Genomic DNA, 20,951 nt, shown 5'->3' with positions numbered 1-20,951 from the left:
TAGTAACTAATATGTGCTGTGTTCATGTAAGGGATGGCTCCCAAACTCATGAATTTATTTCTACAAGTGAATACACTCAGAGTATTATTATTTTTAACAAAGCCTCCTTTGAAGTCTTACTTGAAATTACTTCTGTTGCTGTGCTACCTCTACTGTTATGTGTTCAAGCCTTGAACTGTCAAGGAATTATGAGGTATTTTTATCCTGTGACATTTTAAATTACTCTCTCCATAGGGGAAGCCTGTGGGAACGCCAGATGCTGGTGCCTATTTCCGTGTGCTAGCAGAGCATGAAGTAGCTGCCTTCTTTACTTCACCAACTGCAATTAGAGCAATCCGTCAGCAGGACCCTGAGGCAGCCTTGGGAAAGCAGTACTTGCTGAAAAGGTGAAGTAAGGATACACTGGAAGCAGTTTTTTCCAGAAACAGGCTGCATGAACTAAGAATAACAGAGTATCTGGGGTTTTGCCCACCTCTGTAGAGTGCCATTTTAATCTATTCTTGAAAATTTAGATGTACACATATTTGCTTGTAAATTTCTACTGATAGTTTTGAGGAGATGGAAGCTGTCAAAAAGTCTATGACTCTTAATGTTAAGAGCTTTTATTGAGTTAGGATTCCTCTCCCATCTTTTACTTTACTCCCCTGTGCTTATACTCTGTTACACAGCCTTGGATTATGTCACCCCATACTGTTTTTCTTCATGACCTCTCATGACCTCTCATTTTGTCAAGGATCTTTAGTGTTTGTTTAATCAGAAGCTAGTCAATGTTTTGGTTGCTCTCCCAAAACTTTGTTATTGTTTATGATTATGTGTCCAAAGAGCTATTTGCTGTCCTGTACTGCTTTTAAGGTGTTTAGCACTATACTATCAGCATGCTTCAAAGTCTTGACTGAGCCTATTCTAATAAATCCCCTGTGAGGTGAGAAAGTAGTATTATCTGTATTTTGCAGATGGGAGGCTGAGGCACAGAGAGATTAAGGTCAAAGTCTTCTGTTAGTTTTGAATATCTAGTCTGAGCCACTGAAATGCCACTGTTTTGAAGATCATGGTATTATATGGTTAAAACGTGGTATTAGCATTATATTTATGAAATGTTTCTCACAGTAACTTAGATTTGTGAGTGTTTAATACTTCCGCAGACCAAGTTTCTGTATCTTATGGTAAACATTCTAAAAATGAAAATTACATGGGTTTGGACCACATGTAATCTTGAATTTGAATGATTTGCCCAGCATCAAACAGGGACTATGTCCAATTGTAGGCAGTATTCAGTCACAAGAATATCTATTATCACCCTTGTTCAAAGAGAAGGGGAAGATGCAAAGCCATGTAGCTTCATTAGACCTCCACATTCTTAATTGCTCAGGAAAGTTTATTATTAGTAAGCTGGGTTTATTCCTGAGGTATTCATTACAAGCTTATCATTACTTTCTTCCATCTGTTTTGACTGCTATCATCAATCCTTACTCCTTCTTGAAGTAAGAAACAAGCTCATTTGGGACACTAATGCACTATTGTCTTATGACGTTTATTGACAAGAAAGTAATTCAGATGCTAGAAAATTTAATTGCTGTTCCTTGGCATTTCTTAGGCAATTACTTTGTCTTCAGAGTATTCATTTAATGGGCAATCTGCTAACCTGCTTTATAAGTTGTCACATTCTCTGGCCAAATGAGAATTCTAGATAAGAGTCTACTTGCACTATCAGTTGCCACAGATGTAAAGAGGTATTTCATAATTCCTATTCAGTCATATCAAATGAGCTTCTCCACTTGTCTGCAGCTTCAGTTGTGTCATAGTTCACTCAGCTTTGGATCATGTCATTCACTGGGATGTGATGTCTCCTTACTAAACCCTCTAATGCAGCATTGAATATCTAGTAGGTGCAGTTGTTAAGAAAGTCTGTCAGGGGATTAAAATTTCCATTCTAGGAAAATACTTGGGTTTGGGTGTTACTTGGATAGACTTTTCTATTCAAGGTCAAGTGAATGCTGTCTGGTTCAGTTTGAAAGCAGTCTTACTTTTAGTTCATTTGCTTGATCTATGATGCTTTCTTCTTTGCTACATGGTGAAGAATCTTTGAAATGTCTTTCTGCTACATGCACTAAGATGGATCCTTACTTTCGAGACTGCATTCAGGGATGCAGTCCTGAAAGAGGCTTCCACCATAGCACATTTTGTTTCTGAAATGTTCTGTTAAATAAATGGTAGAAGTCAATGCCACTTTCAAAAAACATCATGTTAAAAATGACAGTTGCTGATAAAGAGGTGGTAGGTAATGCCAGCTTCCATACATAAGGGAGTATTTGATTTACATGAGTAAATTGAATTATAAACAAACTTGTGTTATTTTGAAATGACATAAGGTAAATACATTTCTGTTAAGAACTGATGTTTTTGGCATCACTGGCCTCTGTACAAAATTATATATGAGTTTTCCAAAGGTTCTAGTATGTATGCTTTACATTCCTTGCATTTATTGGAGCCAATTCTTGAAATTTTTTTGCTTTTTGACACAAAATTCCACCTATGTGTTAAACACACCTCATGCTTAGCAGTAAAACAGATGTTTAGTTTTTAATACTGTAGGTCAAAAGCCCTGTTCAACCACATATTTATAGAGATCTAAAGACAGTTTTTGATAACATCCAGTGATGCTGAGCATTGCTGTCTTTTGTATTTGAAAAACAAGTAACATCCAAATTCCATGAGCTTTATCTAACTGAGCATATTCTGTTCAGGTCTTTGAATCCATTCTCCTCTTCTGAAAGTAGCTTCATAATACCAAGACATTAACTCTTCCCATATTTGGAATCACACTTCATCCTGTAATTGGCATAATGGTTGTGAGCTGGATTGTTCTAATTTCCAAACAAGTGACAAGTGATGGTTTTGCATGGAATGGGGTAACAACTCAGCAGTTTAGATTAATGTACAAGTAATAATTTTCCATTTGTGTCCTATAGTCTGCTTCCTTGACTTTTCGTCAGTTGAGAATGTTCTGCAATTTTATATCAAGAGCATTTAGAGATTCTAGGTTTTTCATCTGATACCATATAATAATGTACTTTAGAAAGAAATATGACACTGCATAAAAACTATACAGAAATAATGAATATAAAGTAGATAAGAAACTTCCATTATCTGTCTCATAATGCGGGAACAAGAGAATATGAAATTAAAGTACTAAATTCAAAACTGTTAGAAGGAAATATTTTTTTCACAGAATTGACATTTGACACATGCTGCTAAGAGGATATGTGATTAAGACCTAGAACTTATTACAATCGAAGTATGTAATGCTTATAGTGTAATAGTTCTGGCTGCTGCCTGCTGCTCTGTGCTGCTGTTGATCATACATGGCCCTTCCTGATGGAGACCTGAGCTGTGCTCATGAAGAGCCTTTGTGGAGCTGAGCTGCAGTTGTGTTTTGTGTCTCCTGGGACTCTGTCACCAAAACCTCCAATACTTGGATTCTCATATTCAAGGTAAAATCTGTTCAGGGAGGGAGATGAAAAAACACATCAAGGGAGAAAAGTCAGAAGATGTAAAAATACATATTTTTAAAATTTTGCCTGTTTAATAAAAAAAAAACTATGTATACATATATGTATTTATATATGTATATGTATATATATGTATGTGTGTATGCGGTCTCCAGGTGCATTAAAAATTAGTAAGAATTCTTTATTTCCAGTTAAGAGGTGAAAATGAACCTTCATTGCTGTATTTTTAGGAAAAAGTCTTATTTAATATCATGCAGATAGAATTTTTCTTTGCCAGAAACCACTTCCCCCCTCCTTTCAAACTGGTGCGTGCATTCCAGAATTTTAAAAAAAAAATTCTTCCACAATCTTTAAACTGGAAAAGTGAAGCTCAGATTATTACCCATATGAACATTTAAGCTATTGGGAAATAGATTGGAGGTGTGGTTTCTTCTGTGCTTGGAGTGGCACCAAAATGTATGTGCTGTGTTGAACAATGTTGCTTTGGGAATATTAGGAATGTTCATCTGTCCCCTGTATGTCAGGTGATATTTGAGGTCCATTCTGCTGGTTTCCTGTATAGGGCATAAAAGCTTGATTGTGCTGAATTTCATTTTAGGAATGCAGATTTTCAGAATATCTGAGGACATTTATTTAACAGAGAGGCTTTAAGACATTTCTTCTCAACTTACTGCATTGCAGGAATAGATGATTGCAATAACAGGTGACATGCTTTGGAGTTCCACATGGTCTTTTAAAAAAAATTGTTCACTGGGACATTTCATAGCCATTGCCATCCCTTGATTTGCTATGCTGTTTGAGAGGAGAAAATAATTCCATAGTTCATAGACTTGTGGCACTTTGTTCTGATACTCTTTTTTGTGGTTTTGTGCTGTAAGTTTGCCAAAGAGCTAATTTTTCTTCTTAAAACATAAAGTTGATCTTGAGCCTGCAGATTGTTAAATCTGATTATTAAAGCTGGCAATTCAAAAGAGAGGTGTTTTGCTTTTGGCTCAGGGGATAACAAGATAACTTTTCCCTATGTCTTATATGTTCTTGGTGTTTGTCTATTTTGATTTTTGGATTTCATTTCTATGGAAAGATGAAATTTGTAGTCTTTCTAAATTACATCCCTCTGAAGTGCTTACCATATCTATGAATTCTCTCCTTTTGTGGCTACAAGCCTACTGGCTTTTACAAAATCAGTGTAGTATGTGTCCACTTTTGAAGGACAAGGGTAAAGTCCTGTGTTCAGCAGTTGTCTTCATTTAAAATGCAGTTAAAGTGAAACAAAATGTCGATGACATGCATCTGGATGTGGGAGACTGTACTGCAGTGCCAACGAAGATACCTACCTAATTAGTTACTGTGTACAGAGCATTTAATTATTTTTTACCTTGGCTGACAGTTGCTTGCCTCTGGTCTCCCAAGGTCTTTGCATTCAGCAAATGAAGTTTCTTTTACATGATGTAGTATTAAGTTGCTTAAATTAATACTGCAAATATTCTAGTTGTTACTTAGTAGGAAAGAGAGTACAAAAATTTTGTCTTTTCCCTTGATCTGGGACAGTGGCCAGAGACATTTAATGTATTGATTATCTTGTTTTCCTTTCCACATCCAGATCAGGATACAGAATTTATTTTTATTTAAAGGTTCAGAACGATGTTTGTAGCTGGTGAGCACTGTGATGTGGACACGCTGGAATGGTCAAAAAGAATCTTCAAGGTACCTGTCCTGGACCACTGGTGGCAAACTGGTGAGTTTAAAAATACCCTGGTGGGTTAAAATATCCTTTGTAAAATACAGTGAGAAGACTATTTTCAGACTTGTTTCCTGAGTCTGAAGGTAAAATTGTTTTCTCTTTCCTGGAACATTTAAATAAATGCTGAAAAAAAAAAATTCAAGCAGGAAGAATGTTTTTTGGAAGTGGTTGAAAAGTGACTTCAGGGTATTTTTAGAATAACAAGACATTTGTAAAAGCTATATAAAAAAGAAGGTATTTTCTGGTATCTGTGTTTTTTAAAAAAAGTTTGTATCAGTATTTTTTGATGTGTGTTTTTATGTTGTTTGCATGTGTGACTGTTGTGTAACAGAATGTTTGCTATTTAAGGCTTAAACCTAAGTATTTTGCATATATAATTTGTGTAATTAAAAACAAACAATCTGTTGCATAGAGTAGACTCCTTGGTCTTTAATACTGTTCTGTATGGATGTCATCCAATTTGCAGTGATTATTTTAGAGTGTTTCCCATTTGCTTCACTGCAGTGAAGGAATCAGCGAACCAATCTATTGGTAACTTCTCAGAAATCCTAGTTGAATCCTGAATTAAGGCTTGATCAAATATATCTCCTTATAACTGTGGATTCATATACCTTTAGATTTCACTATTAGAAGATTAAATTTGGATTTTGCTTCTTATGCAAATTATTGCTGATTAAACAATGGAAATGTATTACAGAAGCTCCCTCCTTTCTTCCTTTCTTTGCTCACTTCCAAAAAATAACTCTTGTGTTTGTTGTGTTTAATTGATTTGAGATGTGTGGTCTCTTTCTCTACAAAGAAAAACCTTCTGAGGTTCTCCCATGATAGATCAAATAGAAGCTATAGAAGATTAGAATGAAAGTGAGAAACTGTTTAGTTCATCTATATATTATTCAATTAAATCAGTTTAGGAGGCTTAAAATGGATTGTTTTTATTAAAAAAACCCCCGAACACAATCTTAGATAAATACTGAAAAAGTCCTGGAAGATAGTAGTGTCATTTTTAATTTATTTTTATTTATTGTTTTATTTATCTGTATTTAATCTGCAAAGGCAATTAATTACAAGGCAAAATACCTCTATTTTGTTAACTCTATGATCCTAATGTCTGTAGGCAGGTCTGAACAATGCAGAATGAGAAATTAAATGAAGAAAGCTAAAAGATCAAATAATGTCTGATGAATTGCTGAACCGTCAATAATCATTGTTACTGTATGCAATCTTGCATATGTTTTCTCTATCTGTGCAGATATATAGATATATATTACATATAAAATTGCCATAGCTTTTGCATATGTTTAGTGTAAGTTTCATGTTACAGTGTTCTTTTGTATGTATCTCAAGTATATAAATATCAATGAGAGATCTTAAGCATATGGATATAATGGAACTTGAACTGTGTAGAGCTAAGACTATTTTAGACATTTTTCAAAGAAATCTGAGACTCAGCTCAGAGTACAGTTTGTTTCTTGATTTGTATATTCATGGCATGCTCTTAAATTAAATTGTACCATGACTTAATGAACTAAAGCCATTTCAAAGACATTGTTTGAGAGCATTTAATAATTTGATCAGAGTGAAGACCCAAGTGATCTGTGTGGAAATGTGAGCTGTTGAATGAAAGCTAGGCCTTCAGTCTGAAGGAAAGAATTTACTCAGTCAGCTCTTACCAAAGAACTGAATTTCAAGGGGTAAGGAGGTAATCACAGAGCCAATAGGTTGATGAGGACCTCCTCAGCTCATTTAGTTCAGTCCCCATTCTCAAGCAGGGTCAGAGAGGGTGTTGCCCAGGATCCTGTCCAGTTTTGAGTATCTGTGGATAGGAATTCTCTGGCCATTCTGGCCGGCCTGTGCCTTGGCTGCCCTCACAGTAAATACATATTTTTTGGGCTCAGATGTAGCATTCTGGTTTTAGTTTATGTTTGTTGCCTCTTGTTCTGTCAGTGGGCACCACTGAGAATTCTGGCTAACACTTCTTCAATGTGTGTAATTAGTGGATGCCTCCCAAGAAGGCCTACAGGGGTTCCTTCTGTGAGAAGCTACAAGAAGCTTCCTTCATGTCTGGCAGAGCCAATCCCTGACAGCTCCAAAGATGCATGTGCTGCTGGTCAAGGCTGGGCCAATTATGAATGCTGGTAACATGTGTATGATAATATGTGATAACATATTCAAAAATTTAAAAAAATAAAAAGTTATTGCATAGTAGTAACTGCATCCAGAGAAGAGTGGTGTGAGAACATGCGAGAGAAACAACTCTGCAGACACCAAGGTCAGTGGAGAAGGAGGAGCTGCAGTTGAGATTCCTCTGCAGCCGATGGTGCAGCCCATGGGGAAGCAGCTGCCTCCTGCAGCCCATGAAGGAGACCCACGCCAGAGCAAGTGAATGCCTGAGAGGAAGTTTTGACCCTGTGAGAGATGCTGGATGAGGCTCCTGGCAGGGATCTGTAGATCCATGGAGAGAGGAGCCAATGCTGGAGCAGGTTTCCTGGCAGAACTTGCTACTAGGACCCTTTCCAGCAGCTCTTTGTCTTTCTTGAACAGTGGTGAATTGAACACAAGACTCCAGATGTGGTCTCACTAGGGCTGAGCAGAGGGGAAAGATCACCTCGCTCAACCTTCTGGTCACATTCTTCCCTATGCACCCTAGGTTGCTACTGGCCCTCCTGGCCATAAGGGCATTGTGGGCTTATGGTCACCTTGTCATTCACCAGGACTCCCAGGTCCTGGAGCACAGCAGCCATTGCCACAGGTGAAAGCAGTCTTCCTTTCTGTTCTTCACTTACCTCTTTAGCAGAATTCAAGATGTACCCCATTAACTGTGAAAAAAACAAGCTATTCTCTCACATTCATCCTTGTCTGTCACTTGTCAAAATACTGAAAGTGGATTTCTGGGCTGGAAAAGCCATTTCAACCAAACAGTATTGGATTTCAGTACATGAGGTTAAAGGTGTATGTACTGAATGTGAAATATTTTACAGAGTAGATAAGTGGCTGTTTACTTCATTAGAAATATGCAAGGTTAGCAACTGATGACAGAATAAGGACCCACAGATTCAGAAATAACAATTTTCTGAACTATCTCAAAATAAAAAAGTGGCATACTAAAAACCCAACAAAATAATCACTTCTGTCAGGAGGAAGTTGAGACATGATTTTTTTTTTTTGCCATTTAATTGAAGCTGAAATTATAAATTGCTGTTTTGTTATACCTAAGATTGAAAGTTTTTGTCTTACTTCTACAAATGAAAATGCTTTTGACCTTTGCTAGTCTGACAAATTGGTAATTATTCCCTAAGCTGATATTTATCTGCATTCTTTCAAAACAAGAGCATTGCAAAACTCTGAGAAATTTTGGCATCTTAATTTTGCCTGAAAACTGTAGATCTTACTTAGGCAGTTGTGTTGGTTCTTTCAGCTGAGGCTAAAGGAGAAGATGGATGAGGAGGAGAAGTACCTGGGTAGTAAATAGTGTTTCTTGCATAATGGAGTAATTTCTATTCCTTTGTTAATGACTGAGGAAGGTAAGGAAAAAATGAGTGTTGTAGAAATGAGAAGTGACCGAGTCATCATTTGGGGATGGAAATGAGTATGAGTTAAGGGAAACAAAAGGCTGATAAAATATTATAAAATAGGAGTGTTAACCACTTCCTTATTCAGGTTTTAGTAAGATGTCTTCAAAGCTCGTGGCCCCTTTGCCATATATATAACTAGAAATAAATCAGTATAGACAAAGAAACATGGATTTCTTTCATTTGTTCTTGAAAGATTTATGGGCTGTATTTGAAATCACTGTGAATTGAAACAGTACTTTGAAACAGAGGAAAGCTTCCATTAAGGGACTTCAAAACAGCTGCACCTGGAAAAGCTGATTGCTTAAAACTGATTTGTGTCAGTACACTTCATCCTTAACACTCATTTTAAATGTTAATGTTTGTGTTACAAATACAGTAAGCACATCTTACAAACTGTGAAATATAAGTCACAGGATCGATGAGCGGCAAGGAGGATTTCAGGCAGTAAGGACTGGGAAGAACTTCCTGTTTTCTTTGGATATTTGTCTATGGATGAAAGAATGTTATTTTCTGATCCTCTGATCCTGTACTCAGCCATGCCTGGAGAGAGGAGAGTTTTGTTTGGGTTTGTGCAGGTGTTAAGTTTTTGCTTATTTGTACAAATTGACACTTAGCACTTCAGTAGCAATTTCTGTCTTCAAAGTTGATCTCCAAACACAAGCAATTAATACTTTTGACACCCCTGTGAAGTAAATACAGTTATTCTAGTCTCTATTAAATAGAGAAAGACAAATATCCTGCCCCAGGCTATCCAGTAAGCCTTAAATTCAGTGTTAGAAAACAGATTGTTTTAGTATTCCAGGTAATTAAATTACAAAGAGCCTTGCCATATTTATTTGAAGTAGCCTAAAGTGTTTGGGTTCTATCTGCTGTGTGACTACACTCATTCTGAGGGAGGGGCCTCAATAGACAAAGATATGTGAGTTTGGTTTACCTTGATTTTGGAGCTAGCTTTGAGTTCTAGAAAAAAAAAGGGAAAGAGCCAGGAGGTTGTGGTGAGCTGTGGAAGCAGAAGGCTTTGAAAGTTTGTGTTAAACATCTTCAGCTGCTTTCATGTAGCTAAAAAATGAAACTGCTGCATCACTTTTGACATTTTGAGAAAATGGTCAGATTTCCATTTGTTCATAATGACTATAGGATTTGAAGAGTTTTTTTCTCTTGATATTTTGAGACATTTTGAGACTCTGAGGATGTATAGGAAAATTTAGATGAAACAGAACTGAAGATGAAAATTCAGCGATAAAATATGACTTATATAAAATCTCAGTCAAGAGACATGTTTCCATAGAACTTTTTTAGTTGTGTGCTATGGAAATGAAAAGTTACAGAGTGTGCAAGTGTAATATGTTCAAATAGAAGTTATCTACTATTTCCTGAATACCAGCTCACTAGCAGGCAAAACTATGAAATGATTGTGTACTTTTTCTGTTTTCATGGAATGAGGCTGCCTTATCCACTAAGGAGTAGGTGTCTGCAGCAGGCATTAGGACAAAATTCAAATGGTGCTTGATATATTATGGCTGCTGACAAAGAAGGTTTTAGTATGTGTAAATTGTATTGGGTATTCTGAGACAGTGTGATAAAATTTTCTGGTAGGAATTCTCCAAGTTCTGTAATATAATTAATGTAGTCTATCACTTTTAAACCTGTAAAACATGCAAATGCTATGTTGGAAATATTTTTATTAGGACATACTGTTATTCTATAATTAAACATAGTGGTTTAATAATGGTTATACAGATCTTTTATGAGGCCTATATAAACAAAACAAATGTATCATTAAATTCAGTGTAAAAGTATTAACCATGGCTAAGTGTACTCAGATGAATATATTTCAGTGGACTACTTCTGAGATAATCATGTATGGGAAAGTTTATTAATGTGATCTCCAAGCAGCATGACGTGGTCCCCAGACTTCAGTTTCTGTTGTGTTGCCTTGGCAACATTGTGCAGAATCTCCTTCATATGAGTGTCTGGAAAGATGGATTTTGCAACTGAATTGCTAGCTAATCTTTTCAGGTTTGCACTAAAGGGCTGTTCTTTAGATGAACTACCTTTCAGTCTAGATCTCCATCTTCCTTTTGTCAGTTAGATTCCACATTTTGTTCTTCAGTCACTTTCCACTTTGCCCCATTCAAAACTGCAGATCAGTCCAGTGATTTCATTCAATGTCATGAAATTCTCAGACTCAAAGGCAGTGGGAAAGGTAAACTTAAGAAAGGATGTCTGTTTAATTTGCAAGAGTCAGTTCTTGATTTCTTGGTTTATTTGAGTGACAGAAATTCAGTTCTGGAATTACAGGGACCAGGAATCTGGAGTTGGAATGAAAGAGATGAAACAAATTTCTTCCAAAGTCCAGGTGACTGGTTTAGGTTATCAGGTGCCTCAGTGTAGATACAGTTCATGCTTTTTAAAGATGTGTGAATCCTGTCAAGACTCGAATCATATTATTTTAGTGAAAGCTGATAACCTGCAAACAATTCTATGGAAGTAGGAATTACTTGGCAGAAATTTCTCTGCTTTGCAGCCCTGGTTTACTGAGTCCCCTGAGAATTATTTACTGGATAACTGAATTTATAACATGCATTCATGATATTTTTCATGTCTCCCCCTGGAGAAATATGAAAAATAAAGATTGTTTCAGCCATTGTTTGCTGCTTAGTAATCACATGTGGACTGTGTATCATTAGCAATAGTAGCTTGTCATTCCCTCAACGTCATCTTGAGACACTCAATTCAGATAGGGTTTTGGTTGCCCTTATTGAAGGAGAGAGAGGAAAAGTTTTTTTTAGTGGCCATGGGCATTGCCAAGGCAGAGACTGACCTTTCAGTTCTGTGTGGTTTTCTCATTCTTGGACATCAGAGAAGGTATGTCTGAATTATATACATATTCTTTAGGGTGCTTTTGGTTTGAATGAATCATTACAGCTTCATAGGTTTATTGTGGCATTCAGTGCTGTTCACTATCTTTCACATTTCACAAAGTGTTTTTTCTCCAAAAGACATTTTTCACTTGAGGGTTGTTTCAGATGTGCGTTCCACATGGCTTTCAGTTGACCAATGCATTTTGTAAAATGTACCTGGATGCTGGGCCAGGAGTGTTGTGGCTTGGGAAAAAAAAAAAAAAGAAAAAAAAAAAAAAGTTTCTATTTTTATTTATGGAATTTATTTTTATTGCAATTTGAACATGGTTAAATCAGTAAATGTACTATGTCCTTCTAGTAAAAAAAAGAAAAAAAAAGAAAAATCATGCGTCTCTGTACTTCACATTTCTGTGATGGTTCTCTTTTTCTCATGGCTATACTCTGTTTTTTCCCCACTGGTCAGCTTCTCCTCATTGTTGATACAAATTCATTATTAGCTGTGCCACTGCTAGTCTACCCCATTTGTGCTGACATTTTCTAATTTAGAACTGATATAAAGTGTGTATTAAGCTTTTCTGTTCCCATTTGACTTCAGTTTCTCAGTGCTTATTAATCTTAATCTTTTCTGATTGTCTTTCCACATGCAGTCAGGGACATACATTAATATGGATAAAGTATAAATGTTTTCCTCCTTAAAATTTCATTGGTATGGTTTAGATGATTTAAAATAAAAGAACTGTAAAGCAGTCTTAAGTTACGAAGTTGAGCCATTGGCAATATTTAGTGTGAACTGAATATTTAGTTTGCATTTAGGCAAACTAAGAAGATGAGGGGACATGTTTAGGAATGGATATGTTAAAATAGAATAGTGCAGTCTCATCTCTGAAGGAGATGAGCTGTGACAGCACCTCCAGCTTGCATGAGCATGAAGATGTTACAGGTTGTTGATCTCTTTCTTGCCACATGGCAACTGCTTTTTTACGTTGCTCAGAGTGAGGGTAAAAGAGAGTGCATCTAGAATATTAGATCCTGATAAAGATACTTGAATTGCAGTAATTTTACCTGTAATTGTAATTGTAGTAATTTTACCTGTCTTTTCCATCTTGTCAGTGTTACTATGCATGCAATGAATTAAGATTCCTCAAAACAATTTAACAGTAAACAGTTAGCACTGAGATGTGTAATTAATTTTTAAATTCCCCATTTATCTCTTAGTATTTCATCATGTATCAGTTATGATGTCACAGTAGGATGAAAATAATTTGAAATTTGTCTGAAAATATAATTTGATACGTTGCCTGATTTAATGTATCTTTAATCATGCCATCTAACATCTTCCAAATACAACCAAAAAGCTTTCTGTTCTCTAATCTTGTCATTTTGCTATAGGCAACTTATAAGATGTACATTATAATAGCATATATAATATTTGGAGGCAAAGGATCCTGGTGTACTTACAAAATTAATGCATAAACTTCTGGTGCTTTATTACTGGCTGGCCAGTTAGTGATAACAAATTATTTTCTGCTTTGGTTGTAATATTTTTCATGGCCCACAAACCCTTAATTAAACTAGTTGGACCTTCCTTGCAGTTATATTTTGTATATTTATTTTTGAGATTTCATTTAAATGCACTTTGAAATCTTCAGAGACCTTGTGTACAGTACCAATCCCCACTGCTTGTAAGTACATTCTGTGGTTGGATAATTGTGAAAGTGGATGAATTTTAATCAATTTTGGGGATGATTTTGTTTTCAAATAAGTGAATTGAATACAGGAATAGAACTGTTATATTAGAAGTATTTGGCCTTCACAAGTGTAATATGTATTCATGGGAATAGCTGCATTATGACTACAAGTGCTTTAAAGCATTTAGAATTTAGAATAAAATAATTGCTGGTTTCTCTTCTGACCTTCAGTTCTAAGAATAAGCATGGAAATGCAGGCCGTTTCAGAAAATACATTATAAACAAAATGGTTTTCTGTTTTGAGAAATGGACTTCAGTTTTTCAAATACCATTATTACCTTATTTTGTCACCTTTTTTTTTAGGTACATGCATGAATCTTAGTCACTTTTTGAAAAATGATTGCCTCATTTTCTATTTATATCTCTTTTCCATGTTTTTTGAGTGAAGTTCCTGCTTTACAGTTTCTGAGTAGAGAAATTAGGCAACGGAGAAGAGCTTTTTAAGGTTCTGTGTACAGTTTAACCAAGTACAGAGAAAGGTCGAATTTAATTTTACTTGGGTGTGAAGAATAGGTGAACAACACTTCAGCTTTTCCATTATGTTTACAGTTAACTTCCAGAGGTTTTATATTCTATTTTATAGAGTGCTAGTGGGATGAAAAAAATGCACTTTGAAGCCACCTCAAGGTAACAAATTCTTCTGATCTTCTGCCAAATGAACATAACCTAAATTTTAAGCAGCCTGATGGACAAGGTCATGCTTTAGATGTGAGAGTCTCTCTAAATAACATTTGAGTAAGGTCTTAACTTCGTAACAGAAATTCTTTACAGTTGTTTGCTGCATATTCTTTACTCTAGCTTTATTTAAGTTTGTAAGGAGTTGAAAAACTCCTTGTAAGGCAAGTGTGACTATCTTGATTACAAATCACCAAACTTGCACAGTTCACCTAAAAGTTGATGCTTTTTGAGGTTTATGCTACGGTAAACTCCTGCTACTCACCTAATTTTGTTATTCTGTATGCACCTGATATTTATTTTGTTGATGCTGCGTGTGCTTAATTCATGAGAGGAATAATTAAGAATGCAGTCAGATGGAGGAAAAATAAATTATAATTACAGTCAGCATTTAAGAATTTTTCTGCTGCATGTCATAGTCCTCAGAAACAAGGAGTGAAATTAAATACCAAACAATGCATGAAAGAGTTTTTGAAGTCTACTTACTAGCCAGCAAAACCTTTTATTGTTTAGGATGACAGAGTGTCTTCAATCTAATCTAATTGTGTTTTGTGTGTGAACTGGAATTAATTTCATACATTTTCTGACACTTGATAAAACTGAACCAGGGTATCCTTAAGAATTTACAGTTATTCAGATTCTTCAGTCCTTTCTGTCTCCTTGTGGCTCCTCTCAATTTTTTGTTATAATTTGCTAGTAGTTATAATTTTGTTATAGTTTGCATGTAGTACCATGCTAAATATAATACTAGATGCGAATTTCAGTAAATATAAGTTCTGCCATTAAATTTACTTCATTTGCTGACAAGCTTAAATAAAATGAAGAGGAAATTAGTAAAATGGATGGGGAAGGTCAGAATATAATTATCACAGCTCTGAAAGTAATTTTCACTAACCTTTAATCTTAGAATGTGGTAAGAATCATGGCATAGCAATATAATATGGGTGCAGCAGTGCTGTGGATTTTTGTGGCAGTATCACACATCACATTGTATTGGGATCATCCAAACTGTCCTTATCTGTGCCCTTTAGTGCTCTGGGGTAATAGTGGCCAGGTGTAATCTCCTTGTTTTAGTGTTGATGGATAATTAGCATCAGATTGTTTGTACTTAAATACCCAACATCAGCCATATGCGCTTGGTCTTTTTATACATTAATAACGAAATGTGTCATGCAGTCCTGGTGTAGATCTCTTCCAGGGAAGCAGTGAAGAAAGCAGCTTCACACATTTAGATAATGGATACTTCAGAGGCCTTTCTGAAGGCAGGGCTGAGCTGTACTGTATGGATGCTAAAGCAGTTATCTGAAATTTTCTTCCAACATCACTAAGCAAAAGACTGAAATGGTGCTTAGGCTACCAACCTGCAGCGTGACTATCTAGACACAATTTGTCAGGGTAAACAGTGCTGAATCCGAGCTGTGAGTGAGGCTGCTTATTGCTACTGCAGTTAGAGACTTAGAAGCCTGCTTGTCTTTTAGTGATAAAGGACTGACTGGAAAACTGTGCAGCTGTATGCTGAAGGATGAAGGAAATGAGGTCTGTTTGAATACTTGATGATCTGGCCCCTGAATCTTCAGGACATTGCCAGTGCATACTATTTCTGTTAGATTTGGTTTTATTTTAAGGAAGCAGTATGGTGTACTGTGATGCAGATTTTGAGTCCTGTAATTAGTCTTGTACTGTGGTTGTCTGTTCCAGAAAGCCCTGTAGTTGTTGCCATACTAGGAACCATTTTGCTGTAACTTCATTGAATTCTTCATTCACCCTTTCTGGCATAATTAAAATGACCACTGTATGGAGGGAGCATATGGAAGCAGTCTCTTCAGAGGTACATTCTTGTGATGTGAATGGATTTGTAATGAGTTGTTGCCTAAGCTTTCCTGCTTCATAGACCCTCCTTTCCATTTTATCAGTGCAGTATTCTGCTGTAGTAATTCCTTTAATTCCCCACAACAAAAGTGTCAGCCTTACCAGAAGAATGGCTCAAAACAGCACAGCCACAGTGAGAATTTTTTGTATTATATTTATTGCATTCATTAATATGTTAATTATTCTTAATAATTCATTAGTATGGTAATTATTTCTTCTTTCTTCTGCTACATAACAACTTCCTACCTCTTTAGTATGCTTTTTGTGTCTTCTCCATTGCATCGTAAGAAATTCAAAGCAGGCAGCTTTACATTACTCATGTAGTGTAGCCCAAGCTCAAATATTAATGTCAGAATTCAGTGTGTTTTGCCTAAGTATTTCCTACCAATAAAGCAAATATTTCAGCAGCATGACAGTCTATTATGTTGAGGAATATGAGACATGGTCTAGAAATTATAATGTATCAGGAATGTAAATGGCACAGAGTAAGTGGTAGATTTTCATCTTGAAAGTTCTGAGTTATTTCAAAACTGTTTATTTTGATTGAACTTGACTGTTGACTCTGAATGAGCAAGAGGATTTTGAGCACAGAAGCTACTAGCTGTTGCTTTGCATAATTTGGCAGAGCACAGCTTCTGCAAGTCAGGCACATGGGTAGGTGGAAGCTTTCTGATCAATAAAGTCACTGACAGACTCCTCTAGCTACTCACAGGAGACTACACTTTTTGCTTCTGGATCAGCAGCACCTTCTCTGGCATAAGAATTATTTTCCAAGGTGCATAAAAGTGCATTTATCAGACTACTCATTAGCTATCAAATTTATATTGGATATTTCAATAATATTAAAATAGTTTTATAACTACTTTTCACTTACTGGTAGAGTGAGACAAAACAAAGAATGTCACGTCTGTGATTATTAAGGACTGTTTCTTTACAATAGCCCTTATCCTGAAAAGAGGAAGCATAAGGAGGGACTTGGGACAGTGGAACAGCCTTGATTTCAAGACCATCTCTCAGTAACTCTGTCTTCTCTGCCCCAATGAAGTGCTTGTCATTATTCTCAGAAGCAGACCATATGGTTTTCGTTATAACTCAGAGCAGATGTTGAGTACATTTACCAGACTAGTTGTGAAACATTGTTCTTCCAGTATAAAACATTGCTCTTCTAAATAGCTGTTTCATTGTCACATTGTAAGGTGTTATGCAGAAAGGAAGTTGGTTTTATGATCTGGTTGTCCCTGAAAAGCATTCCACAGCTGGAGGGCAAACTAACTTGGTAGCTTAGTGAGTGGACAGTTAATGTGCAAATGTTTGCAAAAGAGACTGTAAGTCAGACCTACTGTTCTGTTCCTTGCATTAAAAATGTGGAAGTTCCTAAAGTCTTGGAAACATTGGAAATGTGTCTAGGTGCTGTGCATTAATTTTAAAGAATCTTCAGTGATAAACAAATGAATGTCAGGTAGGGGGTGTCTGTTGGTGTATGCAGAAACCTGATTTAAGGGATAGGTGGAATACAATGTACACTTGACAAGTGTTATCCTTCTTCAGACTGTTACTGTTACAGACCTGACTCTTGTAACCTGCATGCAAATCCTGACTTGAATTGTAAAGAAACTAACCTTAATCGAAACCAAAGATTCATAAGCAACTTTATTTATTGGAAACTTTAATAAAGAGCCACACAGTAATTGTATTACGCATACTTGTTAAATAAAATATCTTTTTCATACTTAAAATCTTACGTTCTTCTGAAAAGTGATGATTTCTTTTCAGAAGGATTTTGAATTGAATTCCCCTTTCAACTCAGACTGTTTTCTTGGTGATAAAAAATGTCCTAGAAAGAGGCGATTGTTTCCTAATAGGTTTGGGAAATTGATATTTCAATCCAGCATCCTCTTTGAAAGATGTATGTTGATTTCCCAAGAAATGTACAGCACAAAGCTTCATGCTGTCCTTTGACAGTACTCCTTTGTGATTCTACATTGAAAGAGAATCTTTAGCATTCAGGAACAGTTAATCTAACACAAAGAGCAGATGCTTTTGGGATTCCCTCTCTGAATTATTATCTGATCCAAGTACCAAAAACCCTCTGGTTTTTTTTCATGTATATAAAAATTTGTACTGGCTTGTGGGAACTGAATTTATGGCTTGGAAATTAGAGCACTGGGTAAATATGAAAATTATATATGCATTGATAATTGAAAAGACAATAGAAGAAAGAACTACAATTGTAAAGATCTTTTCACAAAGTTGTAGAACTTGTGATTCTCCAGGATAAATGAACTTTCATTTAGGCGTAGTCACTGTTGTCCAAAAAGCAGGTAGAAAAACAGAGAAGTTGGTACTATGAAGTTTCCTTTCAAGTTTCTGTTGATTTCATTAGCAGTGTACTAGAGATTCAGGCAAACCCAAACTAATTTTCAGGAATTCTTCTTCTCCCCTTAGGGTCTTTGGGTTGAGACTCTTGAAGAGAAATGCTTGTCACTTCCCAGTCCACACCAATGTTCCTGGTACATCAGGCTAACAGGGGTGCTGTGCTCCCTGTCTCTCTGCAGCAAACCTAATTCCTATATTTTGGTGATGAGGAGGGAAGGATTTCTAGCTGCCTAACTGTGGGGATAATTAGGAAGGTGTCAGCATTACTGGAAAGCATTGATGACAACTTTCTTACAAGGTAGTGGAGGATCCCATGAGGAATGGTGTGCTACTCAGCCTTATACTAACGAACATGTTATAATAATAAGCCTTATAATCTTGTTGAAGATGTGGAGGTTGAGGGCAGCCTTGGCTGTAGTGACCATTGTGGGATTCAGTAGTGGGCAAGGAGGAAACAGGGCAGTAAGACTGCAATCGTGGACTTCAGGAGAGCTAACTTTAACCTCTAAAGGTCTTCTTGAAAGAATCCTGTGGGAACAGATCCTGTAGTGAAGAGGATTTCAAGGGAGCCAATTGATATGTAAGGAACACTTCTTCCAGGCTCAAGAATGATGCATCCTGATGAGCAAGACATCAGACAAAGGGGGAAGAGATCTAATAAGAACTCCTGTCATTACTCAAGTGTGACTAGGAAATACACAAGAGATGGAAGTAGGATCAGGCCACTTAAAATGAATATAGAGCAGTTGTCGGAGTAAGCAGAAATGAGACAAGAAAGTTAAACAAAGACAAGTGCTGAATTCTGCAAGTGGGATGGAGCAATCCTGGGTGTACAGGCTGTAAGAGGCTGGAGAGAAAGGGACCTGGGGGTCCTGGTGGATGGCAAGTTGAACAGGAGCCAGCAGTGCCCTGGCAGCCAGGAGGGCCAACCCTGTCCTGGGGGCATCAGGCACAGCATGGCCAGCTGGGCAAGGGAGGGGATTGTCCTGCTCTGCTCTGCTCTGGGGCAGCCTCACCTCCAGTGCTGGGGGCAGTTCTGGGTGCCACAATATAAAAAAGATACAGCTATTTAAAAAGGGCTGTAAAGATGGTAAAGATGATTGTGTAAAGATATGTAAAGCTATTTAAAAAGGGCTGTAAAGATGATTGAGGGGAAGCTGTATAAGGGGAAAATGAGATCACTTGGTCTGTTCAGCCTGTATAAGGAGCAAATGAGATCACTTGGTCTGTTCGGCCTGGAGAAGACTGAGGTTAAATGTCAATGTGGCCTTCAACTTCCTCACAACGGGAAGTGGGGGGGCAGGTACCAATCTCCTCCCTCTCGTGACCTCTGACAGGATTTAAGGGAAAGGCTTGAAGTTGAGCCAAGGGAGGTTTTGATTGTATATTAGGAGAAGGTTCTTCACCCACAGGGTGGTTGGACACTGGCACAGGCTCCGCATGGTAGTCACCAAGCCTGACAGAGTTAAAGGACAATGGTAAAGGACAATGCTCTCAGGCACATGGTGTGACTTCTTGGGTGTCCTCTGCAGGCAGGGTCAGGAGTTGAACTTCAGTGATATCTGGGAGTCCCTTCCAACTCAGCATATTCTATGATTCTGTGAATTCTAAATCTTCAATGTGTGTCTAGGATTTTTTTTTTTTTTTTTTTTTATTTTTTTAAATTTTGATGTGCTGAGCATCAAAAATCTTAAAACTAGTAATTACTGAATGGAACTAAAGCCAGCCTTACTGATAATATGTGTGCTCTCTTAATAGAATCTGGTTCTGCAATTACGGCTTCCTGTATTGGTTTGGGAAACTCTACAACACCTCCACCCGGACAGGCAGGAAAACCAGTGCCAGGGTATAATGGTAAGACTCTGCTAAAAATGTTACTGGGAAAGGACATTGCTTGTATTCCTGAGTAAGTGCTCCTTAATTGTCATATCTTGTAGAAAAATAAAATTACAGTCTTATTAAGATATTTTCCTCCTTCCTTTTTTTCTTGTGTGTTGTGGAATGTGATTGCGAATTAAAAATTTGGAGTTATCTTCAAGAAAATTGATCAACTACTTCTGCCTTTATTATATAAAAAGGCTAGCATATACTTTGACACATTACTTGTCTATACTTCTACATGCACTTCAGCCCTTCAACACAACTTGAGAGAGTTGTTAAGCAAACTGTCTTTCAGAACCTGTGGAGCATTTTTATTTCCAGCCAGGAGAAATGATAGGCAATGGACCAGCACAAAAAGGATGTGCACTCATTGTCTGGAATGTATTTGCATGTAAGGATGCAGCTACAGAATTCAGAATGCAAAAGTATTTCAATATCTGGGAACCCTGATTTTAACACAGTTTTTAAGAATTACTTGAAATCTGAAAAATAATTACATTAAAGATCAAGTGGTCTTCAGGAAAAATTCTCGCATCATTGGTGACAAAGATCTAAGCTGTTATTTTCTTTTAATACATATAAATGGTGGTGAGCATTCAAAAAAACCCAAATATTTTTAGCAACTCTTGGTTTTGGCATTTACAGTTATGGCATGAAGACAAGCAGTCACTTAAAAACAGCATAAAAACAAAGCTGTGAGGTTTCTCCAGAGTTCT

General features: G+C 36.7%; 1 protein-coding gene across 2 annotated transcripts in view; it reads left to right on the top strand.

The window, feature by feature from the left end:
* The window catches only part of LOC131592163 (acyl-CoA synthetase short-chain family member 3, mitochondrial-like), a 65,530-nt gene that overhangs the window by 25,746 nt on the left and 18,833 nt on the right, over window positions 1-20,951 (top strand). For both annotated transcript variants that reach the window (XM_058863480.1, XM_058863479.1), the window contains 3 exons: window positions 235-386; window positions 5,141-5,244; window positions 20,113-20,208. In XM_058863480.1, the coding sequence (XP_058719463.1) occupies window positions 235-386; window positions 5,141-5,244; window positions 20,113-20,208 (352 nt within the window). The remainder of the gene's footprint in view (window positions 1-234; window positions 387-5,140; window positions 5,245-20,112; window positions 20,209-20,951) is intronic.

The sequence above is a fragment of the Poecile atricapillus genome, chromosome W, assembly GCF_030490865.1.
Source record: "Poecile atricapillus isolate bPoeAtr1 chromosome W, bPoeAtr1.hap1, whole genome shotgun sequence".
NCBI lineage: Eukaryota > Metazoa > Chordata > Aves > Passeriformes > Paridae > Poecile > Poecile atricapillus.
The sequence above is the reverse complement of the archived record's forward strand: the minus strand, read 5'-3'. Positions and strand labels throughout refer to the sequence as shown.